The sequence below is a fragment of the Centroberyx gerrardi genome, chromosome 10 (assembly GCF_048128805.1).
Source record: "Centroberyx gerrardi isolate f3 chromosome 10, fCenGer3.hap1.cur.20231027, whole genome shotgun sequence".
Lineage (NCBI taxonomy): Eukaryota > Metazoa > Chordata > Actinopteri > Beryciformes > Berycidae > Centroberyx > Centroberyx gerrardi.
This window is the reverse complement of record NC_136006.1, coordinates 10853024-10874692: the sequence shown is the minus strand read 5'-3', so window position 1 is coordinate 10874692 and position 21669 is coordinate 10853024. Positions and strand designations below refer to the sequence as shown.

General features: G+C 40.6%; 2 protein-coding genes across 2 annotated transcripts in view; both read left to right on the top strand.

Moving 5' to 3' along the window:
- The first annotated feature begins 1098 nt into the window (after nucleotides 1–1098).
- esyt3 (extended synaptotagmin-like protein 3) lies at nucleotides 1099–18278 on the top strand. The gene is made up of 23 exons (XM_071897848.2): nucleotides 1099–1633; nucleotides 3316–3357; nucleotides 4010–4144; nucleotides 4821–4897; nucleotides 5118–5187; nucleotides 5423–5512; nucleotides 5617–5672; nucleotides 5837–5957; nucleotides 6459–6635; nucleotides 7415–7497; nucleotides 8113–8161; nucleotides 8501–8590; nucleotides 8764–8826; nucleotides 8921–8980; nucleotides 10675–10746; nucleotides 11188–11274; nucleotides 12240–12389; nucleotides 13119–13492; nucleotides 14233–14331; nucleotides 14791–14922; nucleotides 15095–15200; nucleotides 15591–15640; nucleotides 16078–18278. Exons 1-23 carry the CDS (start codon nucleotides 1280–1282, stop codon nucleotides 16115–16117), a joined length of 2577 nt encoding a protein of 858 aa, XP_071753949.2. The 5' UTR covers nucleotides 1099–1279; the 3' UTR covers nucleotides 16118–18278.
- Nucleotides 18279–19216: 938 nt separating this feature from the next.
- The window catches only part of dnah7 (dynein, axonemal, heavy chain 7), a 92202-nt gene continuing 89749 nt past the window's right edge, over nucleotides 19217–21669 (top strand). The window contains exons 1-4 of the mRNA XM_071897834.2: nucleotides 19217–19241; nucleotides 19895–20063; nucleotides 20489–20579; nucleotides 21144–21324. Coding sequence (XP_071753935.2) covers nucleotides 19217–19241; nucleotides 19895–20063; nucleotides 20489–20579; nucleotides 21144–21324 — 466 coding nt within the window. The remainder of the gene's footprint in view (nucleotides 19242–19894; nucleotides 20064–20488; nucleotides 20580–21143; nucleotides 21325–21669) is intronic.

Here is a 21669-nt window from a genome sequence, read left to right as displayed (position 1 = left end):
ATAACAAGGAGGGTTTTTGGAATATGAGGATTGCAGAGTCTCACTCTAAAACTTATTAGTGTCACCATCATGGCTGAATCCAATTTATCCAGTTCTGGGTCATCCACATGTAGTCTGAGTCATGTATACGAGTTTTGGACCTGAGTGAACTTGGACTTTTCACTGGCATGCATCTTTGAGAGAAACATACAGTGCATCTCTTGTAAGTTAGTTCAAGAAAATTTAGACTACACTACAGTGCCGTAGTGTTTAGGAAAACTAGACATGTTTCTTGTGTCTCTGGCTCCACCTGCAGGTTATATTTATACTCGCTCACTCAGCATGTTGGCCAAGTCTGCATAATAGCTTTGCCCCTAACCTGAGAGGTGCTGATATTTTCCTCCTCAGCCTGACAGCCTCCACCTCCTTAAGCAAAGGGGAGGGACTTTTTTGTGAGGTGTTTGGTTTTGCATATGACAGAATGGCCGTATCACTGATGTTTTCCTGGTCTTAAGAGGATAGTGTTCATATTAATTCACTGAACTAATTAAGATTGAGTGATTGGTAGATTGTTTGATGGTTATTTTAATATTTGTGAACACAAACAATACCAAAGCAGGAATTGCTCTAGTCTAATAAATTGTAGGCCTACACTGACTTCAGATATGAACCCAGATATGTGCCCGTGTCACTGAAAAATCACTGTACAGTCACGAGAAATAACAAACTGTAGGATTGAAATTGTAGAAGGAAATACGTCTACAAACGGAAATATGGCAAAAATGACACTGAAATTCCTATAGGCTAGTGGTATCATAGGAGATAACAATAAAGCAAGATAAGCATACTGAGAACCAAAGATAATAAATCCCCATGAGCATTATGTGTATTTTCAATATTGCTCTATTCATGGCCATAAACAAAAATATATGAATTAATTTTTAGGGTGGATTTTCCTTTACGGACACCAGACACCAAACCGCGCCTCGTACCCCACCCATGGGCGCAGGTGTAGATTTTTGGGAGTGTCTACCTGCTGCAAGTTTCAAACACAGAAGAGAAAAAAAAAAAAAGTTTCAAACACGGAAGTTTTAGTCTGACGTGAAACGCTACGACTGCTCTTGTGCTGTGCAATAAGTTGACTTTCTGGATTTTGCAGCTATGTCAAGAGAAAGCCGTGCAAGTGAGACGAAATAAAGCCAGAAAAGAAAACTGAACACATCATTTGTATTGGAGCGGGGTAAGTAAGCAGCTCCGCACTTTGACGGAGCGCACCGGGCTTCAGCGGGACCCCGAGCGAATGTCATCCGTCGGCCAGATGCTTCCAAGCGGCCCGGTGGAGGGAGGGCGCCCCGGCGAGAGCTCCACTGCTCAGGGCAGCACGGAGAAGTTGAGCCCGTCCGCGGTCAATCAGATCCTCATGGAGTTCCTGGCATACTGTGGGAAGGCGATAGTGGTCTTCTATCCCGTGTATCTGACGGGATACCTCGGCCTCAGTATCAGCTGGGTGCTGCTGTGCATGATGATGCTCACCTGGTGGAAGAAAAATCGCAAGTGGAAAGACGTCCGGATCGGAACCGCCATTGAATTTGTGGATAATGAAACACACGTGATCAACAAGGAGCTGAGTAACGCGTTGAATATGGCAACTTGGGTATGTATGTATGGAGATGTGGCTGTGGAATTGCCCAATGCATGGAGGGCAATCTCAAATTTGTGCAAGGCAAACAAAGGTAGAAGACTGATGTTTTTAACCTTGACTTGTCCAAGGAGGCTTGCTCTTTACAGCAACTCTCCACTCTACACTCTTTCAGTTGGGGGATTCAAACCAGCCACTTCCCAGTCACATCAAGTCAATGAAAGAAAGCCCAGATTTCACATCTATAGTTCATTCTTTATCTATTTGGAATCATCAACATCTTTGATAGAAACGCAAGGGGCCTCCTAAGTATGTGTCTAACTTAAGAAGCTGTAAAACATCCTAAAACAAGCCTAGCATTTTCTACATCCCATATTCAGACTACATTTTACACTCACTGTTGTCATGACTACCAATACACAGTGTTTGTATGGGGCAATGACATGCTAGACTCGGGCTCAACACGTCAGACTCAGAGGCTGGTTAAGCCAGCTATCATTTTTGCAGGAGCATTCACCCCTCCACATTTGGTTACACCACACCCACACAAACAGTGACTCACGCTAACAAGAAAGGAGAGATTGAGAGAGGGATTCTTGTCATGTCAGAGGAATGTAACGTACAGTAGACATGAAAACACCGATTCAATCTTTTTGGTGTGAGCACTTTCTCTCTCTCACCCCCTCTCTCAATTGCTGTGTGTGTGAGAGAGAGTGAAAGAGAGAGGGAGGTAATGACATGCAAATTCTCTCAAACAAATGTTTTTGTGTCACGCAGCCTCTTGATTTTCTTCAGGTAAGACATACATTTCCAGCCCAATGCGTCATTCGATCCCACTAAACAAGTACCGAAAACAAAGAACAGATGGTTTGCTCTCTCTTCCAGAGTATACCAATTATACCTGATTTATTAAAGGGTATACATATGGTAAATTAGCTTTCCACAGCTCAAAACGTAGCTTTCTCCAGTGTTTACCAACAGCAACAGTTCCTTAGTAAGGAACTGTTGCTGTTGGTGTTTAGATTTTGTAACAGTCCTTGTGACAAGAGCTCTGTCAATCAATTTTAGAATTAAACAGAGTATTCAATTCATCCAATTTTACCCCCATCCTTCCTCTTAACATATAAGATAGAATTCAATGAAGGTACTCACTAGTTTAATAGCACAATGTGTGAGTCACATCACTTGCTGCGTAATAGTAGATGATACCACACTTCTGTTACAGCCCACAGCTTTACAGCTGCAAAGAAGCTTTGGTAAGACCTAAATAACAAATATTACTGTACTTGCCATATTCATTTGCGGTAATTCAACCATTTGTGCTCCCATGGAATGTTGTAAAAATTATGAAATGGGAACAATTTTCATAATTTTACACAATTTGTCTCACTAATCTTATTGCTACTTGATTTCCCTGCATTGCCATTTTGGGGATTTTATTTAATTTCACTGATTGTATAATGAATTAGTCACGAGCCATTTTAGCTAAATGATGGAGGGATCATTATCAGTGTCACTTCAACAACAGTAATACTTTATCACAACAACATAATCATAATCATCACCAACATCATGCATGTCACTGTGGGTCACCTCATTGTGATTTGGGCTGGACAATAGAAGTCAAAGTCTGTGATTAGTAGTTATTGGAAAACCGAACAACTTCTAACATAACTATAATTTTTTGTTTTCCAAAGGTCCACTTCCCTGATGTTGAGAAAGTTGACTGGGTTAACAAGGTACAGTAATAAAAAGAAGCTAACCTGCCTCTTCCTATGCTTTTACAATTGAAGAGGTGATGCAAAGCATATCTGACAGAGTTGGAGAAATCCCATTCTGAATAAATCAAGTGGGTGTTTTTGATTTGACTCGACTGGTAGCATGGCCGTCTATCATGCAAAGAAGCACAGGACCTGGTTGCATTATGCAAAGAAGCACAGGGCTCAGTTGCTTGTATGACACCTTTAACACATGCAAGTTTTTATTATGACTGTATCACTACCACTGCAGCTGAACCATGTGCCAACCTAGGTCAAATAATATTTGCAATTAGGTTTTGTGGTTTATTTTCAATTATGTGACAGATCGGCATGGTTTACCAAAAAAAAAAACTACAATGACTTCCAGAAATTATACACAAGCACAGCAAAAGTTTTGAAAGTCAATTTCGTATGACTGTCTCTGACTGTCAATTTTCATATGACCGTATGTCTGTGATTGGCAACTGACCTGCCACAATCTGAGCTGTCCTGATGCGGTAAACCCCACCCATCTGGTACTCCAAGCACATTAAAACAAATGCAAAGAGTTATTTACATTTACATATTTGCTGTTTGACCGAGGCGTGGAAGTATGTTATGTTTACAGGTCTGTTTTGTTGTGTGTGGTCAGGTGTTGGAGCAAGCTTGGCCTTTCTTTGGAATGTTCATGGAGAAGCTCCTTAAAGAAAACATCCAGCCGTCCATCAGGCTCTCTAGCCCCGCCCTCAAAACTTTCACTTTTACCAAGGTCCACTTAGGACACATAGTGAGTTGACGTCTGTTACTTTTCTTTGTTAGTCCATTTACATTCTGCGTGTTGTGTTTATTGAGTCTGTTTGTGTGCGTATTTCTTTATTTTGCCTGGTATCAACAGTCATTTCATGGTTGAAGCCACTTAAACACCTCCTTTAGCTCAGTCTAATGTTCACTTGAACACTTATTGAATCCATCAATGCCTGCCTGCTCTATAAAGCAAAGCCCAGCCACGTCATTTATAGGAATGATTCCTGCAGTGGTGCACCTAATAAACTGAGTGTACAATCAAGTCAAAAAGTCACATTTCATACAAAAAGCAACACCATGTGCTTCACAAAGCCAAGAGCAATACATGTATAATAAAATAAAATAAGAACATATACGTAATCATACATAAAAACATACATACATGCACACATGCAGAGGACATAGACAATTTAAGTGCATGTAAATTCTGGTAAAAAAGCAGCAAACATTTGCTCTAAAAAAAAAAAGTCAAGTAATGTCTTAGGAAAGGAGTGTGAGCAGTCGGCACCCCTTAGTATTTTGTTTTTAGAGTGTAGGAAAGCTGAAACAGTAGAGAAAGCGCTGGTGGGATTTGTGGTACAAATGGCTCCAGATATGCGAGTCTTAACCGTCACACCATCTCTGGGAACATTACCTGATCCTCTTCTTCCTCATTCCAGCCTCTCAGGATCACTGGAATGAAAGTGTACACCCACGAAGTGGATAAGAGGGAAGTGGTTATGGACATGAATATAAGGTTGGTAAGGCTGTACTCTAATTATAATCATGCCTGCCAGTGAAGAACACAAAGGTTGACGTCATAAGTGTCGAATTAATCACTTCAATCATTGTCTCTTTGTTTCCAGTTCCCTGTAAATTCTGCATGAGACCCCTGATCCTAGATGTACATACTGTCCCATATAATGTTTACTCTTTTTACAGTCATGTAGTTCTCACAAGTTCTGTTCACTTTGCAGTTATGACGGTGACGTGGACATCGACACGGAGGTGAAGTCACCTATCACAGCTGGTGTCAAAGGACTTCAGGTGGGTTTTCTGTACTTTCTGCTTTGCACCTGACACCACGTCACTGCACTACTCTTGCGACAAGTTGTTTTAGTTACGTAATACATATTCAGTTAAAGATTGTTTCACTGGGATTACTGGGACACACACTACATATGTAGTGTGAAAAATTGGGTTCATATTTCCACAGTTTTGTATTTAGGTGGTTTGAATAATACATGACCACTTTAAATCAAAGTTCCGTGAATCATTTCAGCTACAAGGGATGCTGAGGGTCATTCTGGAGCCTCTCATTGGTCAAGCCCCACTGGTGGGAGGAGTCACCTTTTTTTTCATTCGCCGCCCCGTGAGTGTCCAAGGACATTTTACTCTTACATCTCACTCTACATCTCACTGTGATTAATTAAGCTGTACGATTAGCCAAGTGTAAAAGTCCAAATGATTTTTCAGACCCTGCAGATCAACTGGACCGGCATGACCAACCTCTTGGACACTCCTGCTTTCAGGTTAGTTCCCACAGAAAAGCCTCAGACTGTTACGCGGGAATGTGTGTAACTCATGTGAAAGTGATGCAGGGTGTGGCTGAAAAAGAGTCTTAATGGTCACGCTGACTTCCTGGTGTTGAGTTTCTTGGTTTTAATGCTGTTTGACCCCATCTGTCCCCTGCCAGTCAGCTCTCTGAAGGGGCCATCATGGACATCATTGCCTCTCTCATGGTGCTGCCCAACCGCATGTGTATTCCCCTCATAGACCAGGTCAAAGTGGACCAGATGCGATTCCCACTACCTCGTGTATGTAACTCACTCATTAACATTTACATTGTAGGCGTTTGGCTGACACTCTCATCCAGAGTGACTTAAAATAAGAGCAAGAGTTGAAATTATTAACATTAGAATCAAGGGTCAAAACAACACTCTGCATCTGCTGAATGTCAGAAGTAGATTATGTTTTGGTTGTTAATTATGAATATGGGAATGTGATGTTTGCCCTGTCAGATTGTGCTTAATGTCATTGTGTAAAGGGGAAGCAAGGCAGGGTAAAATTCATGTAAAAAGACACCTGCACAGTCACTTGCATATTTAAAAGCCATTGCTGGCCCTAGGATCTACATCATGACATGTCTGATAAATGTCCTCAGCTAAAACATTGCCTAATAAAATTGCTTTTACCCTTGCAGTCCTTGCCATTATAATGTCTGAAGTGCAGGTGAAGACAGTGTGCGGGTGTCTTTTCACACAGATTGTGCTTATGTGAAATGTTCATCTGGACTCATGTGCTCCTCTGTCCCTCAGGGGGTGGTGAGGGTCCACCTGCTGGAGGCCAGAGACCTGCCTGCCAAGGATACGTACATGATGGGCATGGTGAAGGGCAAATCAGACCCATATGTGGTGCTCAGAGCTGGCAACAATCAGTTCAAAAGCAAGACTATCAAAGAGAATCTGAACCCGCAATGGAACGAAGTGTATGAGGTAGAGGCTTTATGTAACATATTGCTGTTGTCATGTGAGAACCTCATAACTCCAATTTTGGTTATTTTGATGTTTTTACTTCAATTAAACATGCTCTTCTATTGGCTGAGAAAATTCTGCCATCCTTGGGCTTATAAAACCTTTTCAAACCCCATTGGAGAAACTCAAAAAGCTACAAACAAGGCTGCTTTTCTTAGCTCCTGACAAGTTGACATTTTGGAGGTTGAAGGTTTTCACCCAACAGCAGAGCACAATACTATGAATTCATAGCACATAACTATACACAGTGAAAGTTAACACATCACCTGCATGTTTCTTAACACGTTTTTGAAGACACCCTGTGATCACTGGAGGCGTGTGTATTCTGTAATGTAAACCACCAGATTGTTAAAATCCCATCCCTCACTTCCTTGTTTGTGAGGCAGATGTGAAGAAACATAACTTCTGTCACAGATATTACACTGGAGAGCAAATCAAACAGATTACTGCCAATAAGTCAATATTAGAAAGTTATGGTTGTCACTTGTGGTGACAAGTGCCTCCATTTTTTTGTTTACTTTTTGCAAAGTGGCGCATCTATCCGCCACATTGCAGCTGTAATGTTCAACATCCAATATACTCTTTTCAATTTTTAATCCGCTATGGCCTTTTCCCTCAATATAGCACTCTTTTTGAAATTAAACTGAGTATGAGTGCTGATCCAGGGCATATATTCTTACATCCACAATCCCATCTTTAAGACATCTGCTAAATGCCAACCTGTCTTTCTCTGTGTGCAGTTTGTGGTCCATGAGGCCCCAGGACAAGAGTTGGAGTTGGAGCTATTTGACGAGGACACAGACAAAGACGACTTCCTTGGGAGGTAAGCAAACCAGCTAATAACAGTGTGAATAAATAGGTTTAACACTGCTCTAGTCAGATCCATTGTATTCATGATGTTGCTTGGTTTGTGTCCTAATATGGCCTGTCAGCTGTAAACACTGATCAATCGCTTCAGTTATGGTTTGATTGCAAACAGAGGTTGTTTGACTGCAAAGATATTTTGTTTGGATAAGACAGTTATGTGGCGATGTAAAGTAAGGAACTATGAATAACTAGAATTGCACTCGGAGAGCGCAGACCTCCGCCAAGGTTCGTGCTATTATTGCTTGTTCGTGAGTCGGATCCGGATCCGCTCCAAAATTTAATGTGTTCTTCCTTGGCCCATGCTACACCCTTCCACGAAGTTTCATGAAAATCGGACCAGTAGTTTTTCCGTAATCCTGCTAACAGACAAACAGACAGACAAATAAACAAACAAACAAACAAACGGCACCGAAAACATAACCTCCTTGGCGGAGGTAACAATTACTATTTTTATTACTATTAGTACTGCACTGTATGCACTGTTGAGAATTTGATTTTGCTCCTTTAGAGTCACCATATTATTCAACCTTCATTATCAGTTTTCATCATTATAAACGGACTTACCCCGTAGGTATCACCTTGATTTCGGAGAGGTGAAGAGGGAGAAAGAGATGGATCAGGTGAGGTCCTATTTAAAGCAATGGTTACACTGTATAAAGAGCTTTGTTCCAATATTTTTTTTCCACCATTCAAAAAAAAAGTGACACCGGCAATCACAAAAAGATTGCTGGCATGAAAGAAAATCACATTACAGAATACTATCCTAATCCTAATACTATTTTACTAGGTTATTAACCATTTGGTTAACAAAATGGCACATTTTTTGAGAATGAACTGACAGGTTTTTAAACGTTGATACATTTCTAATACTTTTTTTCCCCCAAACTCAATATATAGCAATTTGGAAGTAAGCCTTTATAGTAATGTTAATAAATGGATATCCTTCTGTGTTGTTGTAGTGGTTTCCTCTGGAAGGGGTCCCGAATGGAGAAGTTCATATGAAACTGCAGTGGCTTTCCCTCCAGACTGACCAGACCCTGCTGAAGGAGGTAGCCTCACTTTTCCTTACGTCTCTTCCATCAAACTTCACATTCACGCGTTTATACACTCCCATTAGGCTCTTATTCAACCCGGCAACCTCCCGGCCACAAGTTCACCTCCCCTGTGTGGGACCGGGTTGTAGGGCCACTGCCTAATGCTGTCTGCCCTTACTCTCTTCCAGTCTACCGATAGCTGTGCTTGCGCTATGCTTGCAGTGTATCTGGACAATGCCTCAAACATACCAGTAAGTGGTTTGACAGGTCTCATTGTTGCTAAAAACAGATGTTACCATATGTGTTGACACGTGTGCTGATGATGTTCTCGTTATGTGTCAACAGAAGGACAACAGTGAGTTCACCCACAATCAGAAACACGGGAAGCACTCAAAGGAAGCCAGGGTAAGACGGAATTCTTCTTAACCCTTGTTTAACACAAACATAATTACACCATTGGCCCAGGGGAGTAGTCCAAGGATTTGACCCAGTGACCTTCTAGTCACAAACTCCTTCTTTAGACCTAGAGGCTACCATCGCCCTAGATTTGTTCCATACGTTGCATGCTACAGTAAGGAGTATACAGTAAGGTTAGTATGGATAGTCGTTGCAGAGGGATTGTGTATACGCTGTGCAGATTTCGGACAAGACACAGACTCAGTCAAATTGCTGTCTGTTAGTGCTCCAGGTGAACTTGTCCCTCTGCATGGCTGGTATTTCCTGTTTGTCTGGTGAATGCCTGTCATTTTATGTGGGTGTGTATGTGAGATAGAGTATAGAGTTACTCCTTCACCTGAGGCTTGTTCAGGGTGAGTTTTCCACAACAAAGAAATGGGATTAGAAGTGTATAATAGGAAGTGAGCATGTGTGTGGTGAGGGACTATGTTTGTTGTGTAAAATTTGAATTATACTCCATATATTAAATCTCTATTTGTTTGTCTTCTTGGAAACAAACCTTGGTTAAATAGATTTGCTGCCATAAAGTTCAGACTAGCACAGATAAGTATTTCAACTGTCACTATAATTTCTGTGATTGACAGCTTGTCTACTCTGTCTGATGTGTACTGATGTTGTAAGCCACACCCATTAAGGCAATTTCAAGCAAATGCTAAGCATTATTTGCAAACACTATTTGACCCAGATCTGCTTGGTAAACATATCCCAGGCCTGTATGTCCTGACTTGAACTGTCTGCGGAGCCGTTCCCTCTGAATGCCCTCTGCTGGTCATTGTGTGAAAATACAGTCACAATGTGAAAAGTGTGGAAGAAAACACAGAGTCCTTTCAGGGAGAGAGAAGTTAGCAGTCTTCTTTAGGTTCTGCTATCCTGAACTCTATATTTCATCTTAGCAAAGATAGTTGAGAATGGGTTACAGGAAAATGCTTGTGTAGAAGGTCCATTCTGCACTAGAAAGTCTTCACAATCAAGGAAAAAGAGGGGAAACACCTACAGGAAGGTGGTTGTAATGCTCAGTTATTGTCAAAATCGGTCGGCTCTTCAGTAAATTTGGACTAATAATGAGTAGGCTATTGGGCATGTAATGATGTTGAAATGAGGGTCACCCATGCCCATTAGAAGCTAATCTGAGACAGACTACACCCCCTCAATAGCATCCACCTCCTTATCCTGTGATAGAAAAGGCACTTCTCTCTGCCTTGCCAACGTAAACATCTGTTTTACGTGTCCCAGATGGCTCTGGTGTGTATTAGGAGTGGAATGCGGAATCAACCTAAGCTAGAAGGCAACCGGCTGCCTGCAGGCAAACTCCCAGCATTCCAGTGTGTTGGTGGTTCCCTGTCCCACAGGCAGAAAACAAGGAGGAGTCAAGCAGCATCATAACGGCAGATGCTCTTGAATGTAAATAAATTAAATGGGACCAGCGTGACTCTCTGATATGGGAGATGAGCACTGGCTTACTTCTGCTTGCAGTTGAGAAATCAAGTGTCAAAGTGGCTGAAATAGTTACTCTACCCATCAGTACACTCGCTGACTAATATTCATCATAGTTGCTGATTTGTCTTGTGTGTCAGGCGTATTGACTCCCAGTGTCAGAAAGTATCTTTCTGGTAAATTAAAGACAATTTACATTATGTTTTCAGCTCACAAGGAGAACCGCCAATCCTAACTCATTTGTGGAATTCTCCATCGATGAACAAGTTCAGAAAAGCAAGGTACAGCTCTCACTTTATTACATATGTACACCATTTTATTTTAATTGATTAAAATATGTCAAATCTGTCAATTAATGTTCCTTTTGTTTGCTTGTCTTATTTTAGCACCAGCTATTCTCTTTGTTATTAGGAGACACTTTGCTTTAAGTTTTCAGTTCTCTTACTTTCCAAAACATTTTGTAACATTTCACTCTCTGATTAAAAAGTTTCATTCCAAAATTAGATGTCCACGGTTTGAAAAATGTAACACTTAATTTCACAAAAGTCACTATTGAAATTACTTAGGTTATTGCCTTTTTTAAGTCCTTTGTTTAAAATATAGTTACATCTCAGGGAAAGTAAATGAACTTACTATGAACAGTCTTCTGTCCAAAATTGCTAGGTTTCTGGACTGAACCCTTCTCTTCTAATTATCCCTGTCACTGTCTTCTCTCTTCGCAGGTTGTGTACGCGTCTAAAGACCCGGTGTGGGAGGAAGGCTTCACCTTCTTTGTGCATAATGTCAAGAACCAGCAGCTCAGTGTTCAGGTCTGCCACTAAACATTGTACATGCCATGCAAAAGCTCTCTCCCAGAAGAAGTGATCCATTGTTTTTTAACCATTTCCCCTGATGAAGTGTTTAAAACTGTCATAAGTCTGGGGGTCAGTCAGGGAGTTAGGTGGTCAGGGGTAGTGATTTCTACAATGGGATACAGAAAGCATGTAATAACCCCCATTTTTGCCCAGGCTAATACCTGCACATTTAGCTGTAAAGGTAGCAATAATCACAACTGAAAATTTAAAGTTGCTTTTTTTTTACCAGGCAGCATATTTGCATATTTTTTGTCTTGAATCAGACATTGGCAGAAATATTTAAGAGGAATACAGCCCCCAAGGTCATGTATTATTAGGATCAGCTTCCGCCTAGTGTCATGTACCTAAAGTCTTGTGAGTGTGCTCTGACCATTGGACGTGTCTTAAAGTCTACATTCAGAGAAGTCACTAGAGAGGCACACATCAGAGAGAGTGTTAGCCTGGTAATTAGCCATTTTCACAGCCAATCATACACTCTTTGGTCAATTCCAAGGACCCAAGGAATTTGCTCGGTCCCACGAACAGGGAAATGTTAGTGAACACGGCTAATGTTTTGCTAAAACTCCTATTCAAATATAAAAGTACAATACATAACAATGGCAGTTTTATTGTGATGAAGGCTTCAAAACATAAAGAGCACCACCATATTTTGAAATCCATTGAACTTTATTTTTTGGATCCATCCCATGAGCCAAACCTCCCCAGTCCCCAGAAAGTTTTGGTCCTGCTATGGAATGCTACACTTAAAATTTTGTCATTTGCCCATGTGAACTGTCTTTATAGCCATATGTTTTTAATGTGTTTTTATGCCTCTCATGCTCTTTGTGCCAGACAAGTATCCTCAGGGACTATAAAAGTTAATTCACTCACTATATGAAGATTTTTCTGATGTGTCTGTCTGTCTCTCTGTGCTGTCCCAGGTCAAAGAGCATGAGAAGAAGACTGTGCTGGGTGTCCTCAACCTGCCCCTGGTTCGCCTCCTCAGCACCTCCAACATGACGCTGGACCAGCGCTTCCTGCTGGAGCGCTCTGGAGCCAGCAGCCAGATCAAGATGAAGGCCACTCTCAGGGTGAGCACACACATTAATACGAACGTACATGCACATTCAGTACATAGACACTCATTTTACACACACACACACACATAAGCACACCACACACCCATACACCAGACCCGGTTACACTGCTTCCTCTTCTAACTTGCAGTTAAGTATCTGTGACATTTGCCGACATTTGCTGCATTTGCTATTCTAAACACCTGCCAGTAGGTATGTCTTTCCAGGAAAAACCCCTCTAGCGAAAAAAGAAAAGTGATGTGTTTTATGTTGCTGGAAGCAGCAGCAGTGGGTGGTTTGTTAGGAATAAATAGAAAAGCTCAGTAGTTAGCATGAGCAGCGATAGCCGGTATGGCTGAACAGACAAAGAAAAGACCAGTACCTACAGAAACTTCATCAACAGAAAATCCAAGGAAAAAGACATTACAGTGCTTGATTGCCAAATGATCTCTAGGAAGCGCAGTGCAAAAACACCACAGCAATGACCGCTTGGCACCAAAGATGTCTCCAACATAAAAAAGAAACAAAAAAAACAAGAATCTTGCTGATTACCACTTTAAGCAACATTTATCCTTATTTGAAACCAATACCTCAGTTTTTATCCTTTTTGGGTTCTGGCCCCTTTCTTCAGAAACAACTTATACAACATTAAAATTTGGTAGAGTCATAATTTTCACACTTCATATCACCTTATTGGTACAGCTCTTTTTTTCACTGTCACCGATGTCCTCAATCCCAACATAGATTCTTACCCTGGAAAAGCCCCCACCCAAGATCATCCTCGATCCTCCTCCGCAACCCAAACCACAAACACTTCAGACCAACCAAGGAAGCAGCGCCTCCGCAGCCACTCCCTCGCTCTCTACCGCCTCTTCTCCATCTCCTCCCTCCAACACCGTCCCTGCCCAAGCCTCATCTCCAATCCCGGCCGCTGATTCCACCAACGGCTTTCATGGAGACTACGCACCCCAGCGCCGCAGCTCCTTCCTGGCCTCCGAAGGCCGGCGGACACCTGCTGGCACTCCGCACATGCGTCGGTTCGACTCCCACAGCCTGCTGTCAGACAACTCCATCGCCTCGTCGCGCTTCGACCTTTCAGAGGGAACTCCCTACCCAGTGTGAGTCTTTTGCTTTATTCTATATGAGACCCTGCAGAGCTGCAGTATGAGATCTGAGAGGATTTGGAAAAAATGCTATCACTTAACAGATTTTTTTATAAGGAAAGTGGAGAAAAATGTAAAGGTGCTGGTTGCACTAAGATGAAGGTCAGTTGTAACGCAGGTGCAAGAATCAAAATATTGTAAACTAGAAAAATGGGAAAATAATTCTGTACACTGCAAATAAAAGGCTGGGACAAAAAAGTGTTTTAGTTCAGAAAAACAAATTTATTTACAATTTTTTGCATAAGTGCCCAACATATTACATATAGTTCTTTTTTCACTTGCACCTTCAAGTTAAGCACTAAATTCGTTTTTCTGAGCTAAGAAAACCTTTTTTGTCCGAGCATTGTATTTGCAGTGTGCAGAATTATTTTCCCATTTTTCTAGTTTATAAGGGAAGTTCAAGCTTCCAGCAAGATTTCATTCTAGACCAGCATGTAAAGTCATAATTATTGCATCATTTCTGGGCATCGCTGGAGGTTTTTTAACTTGCAAAATCTATGCTAAACTTAAGCTAATCTTCTGTGCTCTCCGAATTTTGATGGTTAGGCTGAAGTGTGTCCGCTCGTGTTCATTAGACCTTTAGTCAGTGTGCGTTCTAAGTGTGAGTTCTAACCTTTGTACAGCTGTTGTGTAGGTATTTTAGTAACAGTCATGTAATATTAAGTGAGACAAAAAAAGTATTTTCATCACCGAAGGGCCATCATGAACCATCAGGGGTCGTTTGGGGAGATCCAGCTGACCCTGCGCTACGCCACCCTGAGGAACAAGCTTATCATCCTGGTCAACTCCTGCAGGTACTCCAACAACATTCATCCTCCACTCCATTTGCTCAGCTCAGATCTGAATACAGGCATATTGGCACATTGGGGGTTGTAATCACATAAATATTTCTTGAATGCATTGGAATTTATATGTTAATCAACATGAAAAATCAACACTAAATATTATTTAAAATACATATAAGCAACTCTGGCGTATTTATGGTACTATCAAACGATCTAGGATATTGTTGCTGAATATTATAGTGTTTTACATCAGTATGTATACTAACCAGGAATTTTGTCAACTAAGATCCAAACACAGATTTCTGATTCAGATTTCTTCATTTGCTTCATTCTTTGTGGTTTCAATTACAACGACATTAATTATATTAGACATTAATATATGTCATTCAAAACTAACGAATCATTAAGAGAAAAACGCATAACCAGCTGCGATATATTTAAGGCGTCACCTGTGCCGGTTCCCCGCAGGAACCTGTTCCCCTGCAATGAGAACGGCTCAGATTCCTACGTCCGTCTCTACTTGCTCCCTGACCAATCCTGGAGACACCGCATGAGGACTCATGTCAAAAAGAGGACGATCAACCCTATCTTCAACGAAAAGTAAGCTCACCGGATGTCTCGGACATCACACATTTACATGTGAAAAGCAACATTTGACATTTTCATCTGTTGATTTTTCTGATTCCCGACATTTGCAAAGTTGTACTTGAGGCTTGGAGGTTGAGACTGTGTATGGCATTCCTCTCTTTCTCCCAATCCTCTTTCGTCACAGGTTTGAGGTTTCTGTGTCACTTGAAGAGGCAGAAACCAGGAAGTTGGATGTGGCGGTGAAAAACAACAGGATGTTCCACACACGGGAGAGAAAGGAGATTGGCATGGTAGGCAAGGCTGCTGCCATCTTTTTTGATTTTTGACAGAAGACCTCAACGGCTATTGGTATTTGAAATGCTTGATAATGTTACACAATATTAGACTGGTAGATATTTTACTGGTAGATATTTCACTTGGCCACTGGACTGATCGTTATGGTACTGCGTTATATACATTTTTATTTCATACATACAGTATATAGCAGAATCAATGTCTGGCTGCTGTGTCTTTGACCCTCGGATTCTGTGCCATTGGCTGCTTGCAATGTTGTCAACCTTTGATTTTAAGCTTCTACTACTGTTGCATGCATTGTACGTCGGTCTGGATAAATGCCCAAAATGCAAAATATAACTAGCAACATGCACTGTATCTGCTTCCTACTTGTTTTCTGTCCACAGGTCCTGATAGATCTTTCCCAGCTGGACCTGGCCAAAGGCGTCACAGAATGGTATGGAGCCCAGTCTTCTGCTTTTCCATGATGTGTGAACCCGGTAGCATGGGTTCATGTTTGTAGTGCGAGGGTGTAGATGCGGACCTTATAGTGAAACAGTAGTTGCAAATGATTCTTGGTGTTTTATTCTGCATAGCATACCAGATGAGTTGGTGTATCGCATCAGAACAAGTCAGATAGTGTCAGGTCAGTTGTCAATGATGGAACTAAGTATATTACAGTATCATTACTTAGTTTCCTATAGCAAACCCTACCCAATCGGGTTCTCCAAGCAGGTTAAAACAAATGTCAGGAATTATTTGCAACTACTATTTGACCCAAGTCTCATCTGTGGGCATAGATCTTTAAAATAAGTCTGGACAATAATGAATGATTGGAGTAGAAATTTGTTCAAGCATAACTGTATCAATATTCCAAATCTCTCTCCTCTCAAGGTATGAGCTCACACTACCTGGGCTGAAGAAATCCAACTAGCAGGTGGAGCTATAAAAAGTCTGTTTGCAGCAAGATAGAGAGCTGCTCCTCGGATGCTGCAGTGCAAAATGCAGGTGTAATAAAAGCTCGGAGAGCTACATATTTCTTTGTCTCTTCATCATCATAGACCAGAGTTAGGTGTTCCAAAAGCTTTGTCCAGTTGACTTGCCAGTTAACAAATGCTGCTTTTGCTTTTGTAAAACCCGGCTCAGATGCCTGATGTTGTTAGGTGGTACGGTCATAGGGGGTATGTTCACAAGCACACAGTATTCCAAACAATACCTCTGCTTCAGGTCTTATTTGGGATAAACTGTTGAAGTGCATCTTTTATATCCCATTCACAGATATCCAAGTATACATGATTAAACAAAATATAGTACACTGTAAATATGGTGCCATATAATTCAGCATCCCAGATAATGTTGGCGTAACCCATTTATCATATATACTGTATATATATTCAACAATATGGAAAGGAGCTTGAGTTATTTGGGTTATTGTGAGTGGGATGTTTACACACACAAACTCAAAAACAAAGTATCCTGAATAATAATGATAATGGTGCGCATGTAAACACACTGACTGACCTCACTGCTAACATGGTTTCAATACAATTGGAGGGAAATTGTCAGTATCCTAAACTGCTAAACATTTATTTGTCACAGAAAAAAAGAAAGTCATTCATCAGTGTTTTTCTAAGAAACAGGTGAAAGTCTATATTTTAGATATTATTTATTCTTTTTTTTAAGAGAGGCCTGGGTTTTGTTATTTTGATTTTTTTTCTGAACCAAAGTTTTCCTTTGTGTTTGTATATAAATAGTTGTATTGATTGTTTTTTTTGAAACCCTTATGTAATGAGGCAAGCCGATTTAGAGCCAAGTCTGATTTACAGCAACAACCTGAGGGACTAATTGCTGGGGGAGGAAGGGATACACACTCTGACACACACACATACACACACACATTCACACTTGGGAGATGCCCAGTACAACCACAGTCTTGTAGTGCTGGCAGCTGAGCAGCTCAGGGAGCCCCGACCACAGTTAGGAAGGAAGGGCATGTCTTGTTCACTTCACCCTCTCAGATTTTCCCACCTGGTCAGGATTGGGACTAGTGACCTTCTAGAAACATGCCCAGTTTGATTTTTTTAAGTCTCTTCACACAACCACTTTGCGTGGATAATGTCCACCTTTTTTGCACAGAACTCTGTATTTTCCCATATAACCAACATGGATAAATGTTAACTTTTCTAAGCCAAAATAACCATGTCTAATTTTGAAACCGAGCAAAGCAAGTTTTCAATATGAACATAGCGGTCTACATTTAGTATAGGATTTGAACTTGAAAGATTATATCAATTCATTAAGACGTGGGAAAAATGCTCTCATGTTCACAAATTGTTAAATTCACCTGCACTCTGCAACACATTTTGCTGTATGTAGACTGTTATACTCATTATGGCATGATGGCATCCACTCCACATCTACTCTAAATATCTTATTAAATCATGACACATCTATTGCATCAGTTTAGAGGTTAAAATGTTTGTTCATCGCTGCCTTAACAAATTAAGTTAAGTCAAGAATTAGGTCTTGACTAACCATGAGCGGTTTCTCTGTTCTCTGTTTAAATGAGGTTGTTCACAGGGTAGAGAATAAAATATTTCCAGTTCAGGTACACTACCAGTCAAGTTTGGACACACACATTTTTCTTTATTTTTACTATTTTTCACATTTTAGAATAATAGTAAAGACATCAAAACTATGAACACAAATGGAATTATGCAGTGACCAAAGAAGTGTTTAACAAATCAAAACTATCTTATATTGTAGATTCTTTAAAGTAGCCACCCTTTGCCTTGATGGAAAGGCAAAGGCTTTGGAAAGAAATTCATACATAGGCATCAACTTCACTATTTGTCTAAAAAACAGATTTCAAGCATTTAAGCATAAGCCTTTAGATCAAAATGGCTTTAAGAGAATGAAAAAAATAGTAGGCCTACATTCAACCAGGTGTGTCCAAACTTTTGACTGGTACTGTATCTTCTGGAGTTGCTGTAGCCTAATCAGTTCTGAATGACTGTGAACAAATGCAAAAAAGTTGTTGTTTGCTGTAAACCTTTTTGTGGCATGACAAATAAAGTTTTGTTTTGCACCCATAATGGTCTCAGTTGGTTATTTCATTGTTCCAGGTGGGCTGCCGTTAAAGAGTCTGATTCTGATTGGCAGAGACACGTTCAAACAAGTTGTAAATACCCGATGAAAGGACACCTGTGATTTAAATACTATTGCACTGACCGAAAATCTTACTGGTACGATTGAAAATAGAAGTTTACATTTGTCTTTCTATTACAAGAGTGTCATTATCGACGTTTTATGAATGCAGTAAGGCAATTAGTGATTTCACAGCAGCTCATAGGTACGGCTTCTTGCAGCAGCTTATCGATATTTCTTAATATACCTTTTTTTACTGCTTATACCAACCGCAAGAATGTCGTTTGCTCTGACCCCATTCCTATTATTTTGGAAAGCAAAGCACTTTAATTGCTACATTATGTTACTTTAATTTGAAAACCACAGTGGAATCGAGTGGATGGGGCGGGGAGGCAGCTGTTGTCCCTAGCAACCGTCCTAGCAACGACACGCCGGTTTCGTTGAGCAACCAGATAACTTTGCCTCTCACGGATAAACAGCGGTTTCAACTTTATTGAAGAAGTTACATTAACGAAAAATTATAGTGGAGAGCGGACACAACGACTAGGCCACCTGTTGTCTACTGTTAACGTTGCGGCTGCTTATAAATCATAAGGAGGACATATAAACCTGCAACCGCCTACTGGTAGCTGAACGCAGGTTGTCGGTTAATTTGAAGCTAACGTTAGCATGCGTCACTCGCCACCCTACAGAATTCCTTTGGTTTAAGCTAGCTAGCAATATAGCTAAGCTAAGTGCATCAACATGGACACCAAGGTAAGTCCTGACTAGGTTAACCTATCTATGATAAACATGGGTCTAAATAGGCTTAATTAGTATCTCTGACACACACAATCTATTGTCAAATATGGAAATGCCCTAATGATAAGATTCCTGAAAGTCCAGCATGCATCCTACCACAACCTCCACAGGTATATACAACAATGCCAAGGGTAGAAAATAAACACCCTCCACCAGCCAAACGGTAGTAAACATTGACTGCCTGTAACCTGATTCCAAGGCCATTTTCTAAAAAGCATATTTGACTACTTGTAAAATACTGTAACTAACAGGTGACTTGGAATCCAGCAGCCACTGTGATGAAAAAGTTTGTTTCCTGCCAGGATTACATATACCTTGGCATTTTGTAAGTCATGTGTAGCCCCCCCCAAACAATGTTATTTAATGAAAACAGTGCCTTACAAAACTAATGGTCACCTTTGAATCTCAAGGGACACAGCAAAAAACCCACGTGGCTGGACACACAATCTACATTTATGCTGCATTCCCCAGTCAAATGGAAGCCACAGGGATTTGGAGCAGCAGTGAAAAGTGAGTTTAATGTTCCATGTTGTCCTGTGTCATATTATTCATGCATATTTGACAAATATACCTGCCATAAAAACTTACTTAAGCTTTTGAATAAAAAAATATTGGTTAACCATCAACTGTGTTCTCACACACTTTCAACTATTAATGACAAAGAAATACACATTCTTTTATTTTGATTTGGCAATCATTCACTCAAGCAAAAACAATGGTTTTCTCTTTGCATTTGAACTATTAACCCCTGTGTGCACTGCAGGAGATGTGCTGGGTGGAGGGTCAGGTGGTAGACCAAGTGAAAGTCAGGGCAGAAGTCTGGAGGCGTCCCATAGCAAAGAGGCAGGGCAGACCAAGCTCCGCAGCAGCACCCACACAAAACCCAAGAAAGACCGCCAGGACTTCCGCAGTGCCCTGGTCAGCGTCATCCTGTGAGTTACCGTGTTTCATACATTAACCAGTCTATCTGCAAATAAATTCATCCATCTGCAATGTCATTTCCATCCATCTATCCATACGTACATGAGTGTTTCCTCTTTATTTATTAAACCGTGGTTTGGCAACATGGCAAGAAAATTACCACCACTGCAAGAGAAAATGTGAAATAACAATATAATTTTGCCTGATTTCCTTCTTAAACATAACGTAGTCCTAATGTTTAGAATCGTTTTATTTGTTATGATAAAGTATCCAGAGAAATACGTTTCACTCTAACCGTAACTGGGACCAAAACTAAAAACATCCTCACCACTGCTACATTAAACTACTGAGTAAACATTGCACATACATATATCTTTCCAGACACAAATACCATTCCTTGTGACTCTCGTTTGGCTAACTTTTCTGAACTTTTTAGGCAGCAGGAGCAGAGTGCTGACAAGGCCATTGATGAGGACAGTGACTCTCCTACATATGGTTCTCCTGAAGCTACAGAAAAGGATATTCTGGTGAAATGCAATATACACTTATATATATATATATATATTATATGTATATTATATATACATTATTTCCCAGACCCTCTCTTGTTAGTTCTATGTTCTAATGACCCTTATTATATTCTATCCAGTGAAGGTTGAGTACGCATCATTCCTTGACATAATGTGCTAAAGACACTTGATATGCCAGTCTTTTAAACATTGTTTTGTTTTGTTTTGTTGGTTTCCAGTAGTTGCAGTTGCTATGTATGTTTCTAGTACAACGCAAGCAGTTTCTTCCATAATCTGTGATGTATTTTAAATTCTTGCCTGTACTATGGCCTAACAAGAAAACAGCATACATGGTTTTTGCATTTTTTTTGTTTTTTATATATGCAGTTGAACAATTGACACACAGAACACACTCCCCAAATAGAACTTTATCTCAGGTACAGGGTAGAAACTGAAGCCAACAATGAACAAAGGAAAAAGAGTACCTCTACACTGAATTCAGCTCAGGCATTATAGTCCAATGTCTGTTTAAAATGGTGTTATCACTGCTGAGAGTGATTTTGTGCTATTCTGTCCTGTCAGAAATATTCCTACTACATCCGTAATGGCATTGACACGGAGCATGTGGCCCCTATGGAGGACTCGTGTCTGGAGAATGTTCTGAAACTGGTCCCCTCCCACCTGAAGAACCAGGCCAGGACAATCGAGCTGCTGTCTGATGAGATGAAGGAGGACTACTTGTTCAGTGTCAAGAAGGCTATTGGTGTTTATTTATTCACTTTGGCTTACAGACATGGGCTTTTATCACATGTAGGCTTATGACCTACATGCATGTGTAGGGCCTAGTGGCTACATATTTACCTTATCAAACACCGCAGTCAGGATGAGAAACTGCATTTTTGTTCTACCTGCTAAAGTGACAGGTGAATCCAAAAATTTCACATGCCGCTCTGAATTTTTACCAGGTGAAATGGGTGTTTGAAAACAGTAGATTTTCCATAGACTTGAAATACGCCTAGCAAGTGGTGGGGGGAATTGACAACTTACTATAATTTATGAAATAGTTTGCATATGTATTCCAGGTTTTCAGAGTATAGGTGTCACAAAT

Bases quoted from the DNA above. Each gene is read 5' to 3' on its own strand.
- esyt3 (XM_071897848.2), top strand. From the start codon at position 1,280: ATGTCATCCGTCGGCCAGATGCTTCCAAGCGGCCCGGTGGAGGGAGGG. The intron at 3,358-4,009 runs GTACAGTAATAA...GTGTGTGGTCAG, and splicing joins AAGTTGACTGGGTTAACAAG to GTGTTGGAGCAAGCTTGGCC. The intron at 8,981-10,674 runs GTAAGACGGAAT...TTATGTTTTCAG, and splicing joins AGCACTCAAAGGAAGCCAGG to CTCACAAGGAGAACCGCCAA.